The sequence below is a fragment of the Ananas comosus genome, linkage group 13, assembly GCF_001540865.1.
Source record: "Ananas comosus cultivar F153 linkage group 13, ASM154086v1, whole genome shotgun sequence".
Taxonomy (NCBI): Eukaryota; Viridiplantae; Streptophyta; class Magnoliopsida; order Poales; family Bromeliaceae; genus Ananas; species Ananas comosus.
Window position 1 is genome coordinate 3,232,751 of NC_033633.1, and position 7,446 is coordinate 3,240,196.

The 7,446-nt window shown below is 34.5% G+C and overlaps 1 protein-coding gene across 1 annotated transcript; it reads right to left on the minus strand.

The window, feature by feature from the left end:
* On the minus strand, positions 1,343 to 7,102 carry LOC109719697 (protein sym-1; the record flags this gene model as incomplete). Its single annotated transcript, XM_020246479.1, has 8 exons — positions 1,343 to 1,770; positions 2,747 to 2,828; positions 3,086 to 3,172; positions 3,262 to 3,354; positions 3,454 to 3,526; positions 3,679 to 3,773; positions 5,252 to 5,339; positions 6,684 to 7,102. Coding segments are annotated over 7 exons (936 nt in total), but the record flags the coding sequence as incomplete, so codon positions are not given.

The following is a 7,446-nucleotide window of genomic DNA, read 5'->3' on the forward strand; positions in this document are numbered from 1 at the left end:
TTATCTTCTTCTCCGGTAATGGTTAGTCCCTCATCCACAATCGGGCCAATTTCACTCACTCTTCTTCTTCCGTTCGCTATAGAATGGAAGAATTTGGCATTATCATCTCCCTCTCTCAACCAATGTTGTTTCGCTCTAGTTCTCCATAGAGATTCTTCATCCTTTAGTACTGTATTAAGTTTGGTTCTTAACTCCTCTCTCCTTAGGTCCTCGCTGTTAAGGTCATCCGTTTCTTCATCTCTATCAAGCTTGTGCAGTTCGTTCATGAGTCTATTCTTTTCACCTCTAATACTGAAATACTGATGTTCAAATCCTCTCAAGCATACTTTATATATGCTCCTGAAATATATTAATTTGAGATCATTTGAACAAATAACTAAATAATGTTAAAAAAAAAATGAAATTTGGTTTATAGAAAATATATCAGATATTAGATGATAATTAACTGTGTCGATAGTCGATTCATATGCGCTTCCATCAAATATGTGGTAGAAAACCAATGGCTTTTTACTTCTAGAAGTATTCTAGCTTAATTCCTTTCTTTTAATTTATTTTCGGATTTTTCTTTTATCAGATTCATGTCCAATTTTAAGCAATTCTGGTCTTTTATCTCATCTATCAATTTTTTATACGCTTTGTGTTTATCATACCCGATTGTTTGAGTAACATATCTGAATTCTTTGAACAGTGCGTTAGTTTGGAGAATCCCATAATAATTTTTTTATTGCAGTGGGAGGTTTAAATTTTTTATTTGTCAAACTCTCTACTAAAATAGACCAAAAAAAATACTCGCCCCAACAAAATATGTTGTTGATGTGTTGGCACGACTACCATCTCATTCATTTGGTGTAGCTGAATGAACTGAAATATCAGGGACTACATCTGTAATCAATTCTTTTTTTCTTTTTTTTTGTATAGTATGTGATTTAATGATATTAAATATCCATTTTTAACATGGTAGAGAATGGTGCTTCAAGTGCAACATGTTAATTTTATTTTGATCTTTTTTAGATAAACCCATATAGATTTTACATAACAGAGATTGTCTCATCCCATAATCTCATTAGATTGGACCTCATAGTTCTACTTATTCCACACAAGCATATGCTACAGCAACAAAGAAAAAGCTAAAATACTAAACCAAACAAAGCACCTTCTCTGTGCCTCTCAATGGCTCAACGTTAATAAGTGAATAAAATGAGTGAATGATGCAATTTATAAATCTTTTTACAAACACTTCAAAAAAGCAACAACATGATAACACAACCAATGTTATTGCATAACCAATGAACTAATCCAACAAGTTCATGAGTTATACATTGAATACTTCACAAATTAAACATTGACATCGGAAATGAGCAAGTGATTTCACTCTTCAAAGCAAATAAAAAAAAACAACAGCAACAACGACATAGCACATAATTGAATTTGCATTTTATAAGATAGCAAAGTAAGAAAGCAAAAATTTCGCCAAAGATTCCAGCTGTCCACAAAACGATCGCAGAAGAAACAAATTGTCGCCAAAATAACTTAACGACAAACAATCCGCAAAAAGACAGGGCTACACGAAAGGATGGACATCCATCGTCGCCATTGACGGCTCAGATAGGAAATTACACGTTTTATTGTACAATGATCCCGAAACTTTATCTAGGCTCTATAATATCATGATCAGGACATTATCAAACATCTTGGCGGATTGTTCGAATGCTTCCATTATGGCAACAATTTACTGCTCCCTCTGTGGAAACAGTTGCCCAAGCAAATGACCTACAACTAAATTTATGTTAGGAGACAGACATGTAACATGCAAATTGAGTGACAATATAGAAATAAATAAAGACACCAATCAGAAAATTTGAGTTAGGGAAAGAGAAATTATAGGAAGCTTGACTTGACAAGCAAAAAGCTCTTGTGTTTATAATCGTGTTATAGAGGTAATACAGGCAAAGAAAAGCACAAACAGATTCATTTTTAACCATATATAAAGAATTACAGAAGATAACGGATATAGAAAGGTCAAGTTAGTGCACTTTCTCATCCTCTCATGCATGTTAAGCTTTGCCTCAGCCCTCAGTGAAAGATTATATTTTAGTATTCTACTGTTTTGATAAACAATCTCACAGGTTCTAATAGTAGTCAATACTTAAAAACCGACGTGAAACATTTTTCTTTTTGTCGAAAGTGCGGCAATCTCATTAGATTTAGAATGAACATCCTTACACCTCACATTTCTATATTTCAAGAGAATGTCTTACATTTCAATCCCAGTTGATGATATGCAGTCTTCCGAAAAATCTAAGTTCAATATTTCATTCTTGAAGACCAAAAGAACAAATTCCAATAACAAGTTTCTCCACGTGCAGTCTTCGAAAAACTAGTCGTCCACTGCTATTGTGAAACAAAAATCAAACAAAGCTGATGAATCTAAATAAACAGCATGGCAAATAAATAGTGGAAAAGTAATAAGGTGCCATTTCCCAGACGCAACTCCTATATATGACTGATCAGTTACAAAATGGTGTATTTTTTGTAATACATACACCTAACAGCCTTTTTCATGTCTAAAGAAGATGCCAGCCGTGGCAAGCTAACTAACAAATAACAAGAGTATAGATCTGCTGGCATGCTTTATCACATAAAATTCAAGTTTAGAAAACGAGGCCTAAGTGTGAAATTTTCAGTCTGTTCAATGATAGCACATTTCATAGGCTTGAGTACAAGAGAGTAGAGAAGTAGAATGTACCTTATTTCAAAACAACTTCCTTGTGAGCTTTAAACGACAGTATAACATTCCAAGCAAGAGCTACAAAGTTCGCGGCAAGAACCTGATACAGAAATCACAAAAGATTCAGAATCAAAGAAGACGATTTTCAAAGGGAAAGATACTTCAAATCTTATACAAAATATGGTTGATTTTCAAAGCAGTATATACTATTTTTTTCATTATTAAGAAAACTAACTGAACAAAGGCATCCAATGAATAGGAATTGTTGATTTCGGAAAGTGAACTAACATATCTCTCTTCACCTTTTCCTTTCAAACAAACAAGACTAAATTGCAAAGACAGAGTATGGTATTAAACCTGAAATTTCTGTGGGACGAAGTAGAAGTTCAGAAACTGGAATGGGATCCACAACTGCCAATTTGCTAGCACTGATGAAAACCACTCCTGCAAAAGAAACATATTTTGGCAGAATTACGAGTAAAGAAAGTTTCTGCTAGAGTGTTGCTTCGGCAAGCAAATGAGGCATAAATCACCTGCTGAAGCTTTGGCACCACAAGGGAAGGCCTTCCCTCTAGCGTGACAAGTAAACTCATAAAAACTCCAATGAAGATAGGGGAGAAGATGAACTGTTAAAAAAAATACAGTTCGTTAATTTTAGGCTCAAACAAATAAACACATAGCACAAAAGGCAAGTCAATTCTGCTTATTGTGAAACATAAGCCTACCTGATCAAGCAAAAGGCGAACAAATGCACCTGATGCTCCACTCGCAGTCACCAATTTACTCAAGTATAAATACCTACAAATAGAAATTTTCAAATTGACAAATTAAACTCATAAAATATAATCTCTATAAATATGCAAGAAGAAAATGAGCAGAAGAAATCATAGCACGATGTCTAATGGATGGATTTACAATTTCAAAAACGAGAAGCACATTTTCGTCATTACCATATATGCAATGTGGGGCCCACCAAGACAAGACCCAACAAAGTGAAGACAAAAGTTCGCTTCAGATCCAGCTTTGACACCTGATCAATTAGAAGCTGCCAAAATCGGAACAAAGGGTAACAATGTAAGATGCTACTTGTAGTAATTGGCAGTCAAAAACTTAAAATTATATGCATAATATTATATAATATCACCACAATTTTAGTCTCAATCCCTGCCGAAGGGTGGTTTGTCTCAAAAAAGAAAAAAAAAAATAGAAAAGACAAAGCAAAAACAATACAGACAGTCCTCATAAGATCAATTTGGCTAAATATAAACCATAGCAACTCTGCTCTATATCATGCTTATTTCTATTATATAGTTGACCTACATAGAACAAAAATATGTAATTTACTGAATTCCACTTTTATGCTCCTTCTCTTCGCGTAAGTTAATTATGGATATCTGCATTTTCATTTTCTTTTATCTTTTATTTTTGTGGTTAATAAGAAGAGGACTTCTTTATTATGATTCCGTCAAACAAAAATTAGCAAGTCAAACAGTTTCAATATGCCATTAGAACAATCTATGGTTTTACCGGAATGCTGACCATAAATTAACTAGGTAATTTAGAAGCGCCAATCTACTAACCAGGAAACAAGTGCCATTCAGGATGACACTGTTTCAACCCAGTTTACGAAAAATTATAATCCCTAAAACAACCTTTCAATACCAAGTAACAGCTAAATTCTATCTGCTGTGAAGAGGAGTCAAATTCTCATGAAGACAACACAAGGAGAGGAAAAAAAGGGCTGAAAAATGAGATGTTTGGGCGCATTCACCACGAAAATATTGTAAGAAAACAAATTTATTAATTAAAATGCTCCCAAATATTCTGGCCCAAATTACTGAAGTCACACAAAAACCCAAGAACAAAGTCTTATAAAAAAATAATTTGAGAAAATTACAAATTGTTTTTCACAAGATCCAAATCCAGGATTGATTTTCATTAGTATGCCATTGGAGTCTACTCACTACGGCTATGCAGAATAAAGGACACTCTCCAAGATTCAAATTTAAATATGAGTGACAACCTACCTACAGTATCATGCAATATTCTCATGGTTATCTGATTTATAGCGCGAGGCGATGTTTAGAGTAGGTACATATTTCAGGTTGTAGTAGTAATATCTACAAATGCCAAGCTGCATAAGTTGCCACAGCAAATTTTGTCAGGTATGAGCTTGAAAGATGTATATACATAGAGAATATAATCTAATAAGAAAAAGAGAAAGCAACTACTACATTTGAAGAAAGAAAAATAAATAAGGATTCTCATATTTACCATGTAGTTCAGAATTATTTACCATGTAAGTAATACCTGGAAAAAGAACTTTCAGTCTCTAATATTAAGGCCATAAACATCAATTACTCAAAAAAGGAACAAGATTTTACAACCTCCTTGAATATGGAGGGCATGGAATTATATCTAAATTAAGAATCTAAAGCAAGAGAATGGCGAAAGCATATCATATCCGTCAAACTATAATCGTGTTCAACAAGCTCAAGAAATTTTGAGAGGGCCAGTATCTACCTGGCATATTAAGTCACCAACAAGAGTTAGAATAGCAGATGTTATAGCTTTAGTTGTCACCGGATACTTATCCAGAGCCATCAGATACCTAAAATGATATACAACGGGTAACTAACAAGCTCTCATATTCTCCAGGAAAGTGTTGGTTAGTCCCGAATTTGCTTATTAGTTGATAAGAACCCCAGCAAAATCTCCATGAAGATAGCAGTAATATTGTATTTTAACATATCAAATTCTTTAGTGCAACAGAACAAACAGATTCCATCACATTTGCCAACTCATGCTTTATTACCGAGAATTCTAACAGTCAACAATGACAATCACTGAGCATTACCATTATCTAAAACAGTTGGTTCCACAATTAAGACTTCATTGCACAACTAAATGATCATCATCAATCAGCCATGTTTCCATATAATACTGCAGGAAAAATAACCATATGGAAGGGGAAAATGGATAACATATTCCAAAATTTTATAAAATAAGAAACAAGATTGCACCGATGTTTAAAACAATTGACAGCAGAAAGAAAAACATATCAAATGCAAAACTGTCTCAATTACATGCTTGTATTTGCCAATTGCATTTATTTTGAAATTCATCACACAAAATATTCACTCCTAAATCCCCAAGAGAGATAAGTTACCATCTCTTAGACCTTTTTTGTACTAATCGAAGAATATTAAGTTGAATTCTCTACAGGAAGAAATAAAATTGAAGGGAATACTTCCATTAGCACCCCTGTGGTTTGAAAAATGTTACTTTACTACTCTATAGTTTTGTTTTTGTTTCATCGAAAGGACCTATCGTTAAATAGGGTAGTAAAATGTTGTAATTTACAAATCACATGGTCATAAAACAAAAATTTTAGGCTATTAATAAGCTGTATTCTACCACCTGTAGTTTATAAAGTAGCAGTTTATAATCTCATGATTTGTAAATTGTATTATGTTGCTATCCTATTCAACGACAAGTCCGTACGGCAAAAACAAAAACAAAATCATAAGGTAACAAAAATGTTACTTTTCAAATCATAGGATGATAAAATAGAAATGCGCTAAACCACAGATTTTCCCGAAGTTAAATTGGGGATCTAATTAAAGTCATAATTTCATCAAATTTATTGTCTTTAATCACTTTTTTGCAAACGCAACTGGAATAATTACCACCTAATAGCTAGTAGGGACATTAAATTAAATAAAATTTTCAACTTTACTAACTTAGAATAACTTAACTCTAAGAAATCCAAATTTCATGTGTCAAATTAAAAATATTTCTGAGGGGGGTCTCGCCACACATACAGCAAAAAAAAATGTATAAAAAAATTATCTCTAATCATTGTTGGAACAACTAAACTATAATATCATAAAATTTGTCCCCATAAAAGAGGGGTTTTGACCAAAAAAAAAAAAAAAAAAAGTGGAAAAATTACCATGAGAGCACTGATCGATCACTCCCATCTTTCCCATTTTCACCACCACCACCTCCTCCTCCTCCTCCCTCCTCCTCCACCACCACCGCGGGAGCTCCATCTCCCGACCCCCAAAACCACCACCATCGGAAACCGCTCGAAGCTTCGCGAAGCCGAAACCCACTCGCCGAACCCAACACCACAAGAAGGAATTGGGGAAGCCTCGGGAGGAGCGAGTGGGAACCGCGGAGCGGAGAAGCGCTTCTCCCCCAACAAGAAGCGGTTCTGCGGAGAGAGGAGATGGCTTTGGGAGAGAAGGGGATGGTGGAGTCGAAGGCGTTGAATGCAATGGCGATTTGCGGAGCGTTGCCGCCATTGTCGCGCTGCAGCGGAGCATCGGAGAGAGGGGAGAGAGGGGGAGTGTCCGATGAGGGTTTGTAAATTTATTACCAACAAGGTGTTGTAATTGCAGTAGATTCTCAGTTTAGAAATTTTTAGGGCCGTTTTAGTTTGTTTTAAAACAACAGTGAGAAATTTACTTGCTACACCAAATATATATATATATATATATATATATATAGAGGAGAGAGAGAGAGAGAGAGAGAGAGAGAGAGTGTGTGTGTATGTGTGTAGAGTTACTATGCTATCGGAAATATAGAGGATTTATACTTCCGACTTTTTGACCTTATATCAAGAATTCTTATAATTAGGATAATTGTGGTCTCTCATAAGGTTGAGTAGTATCCTAAGATTGAGTGATCTGCACAGAGTAATAAAATTAATC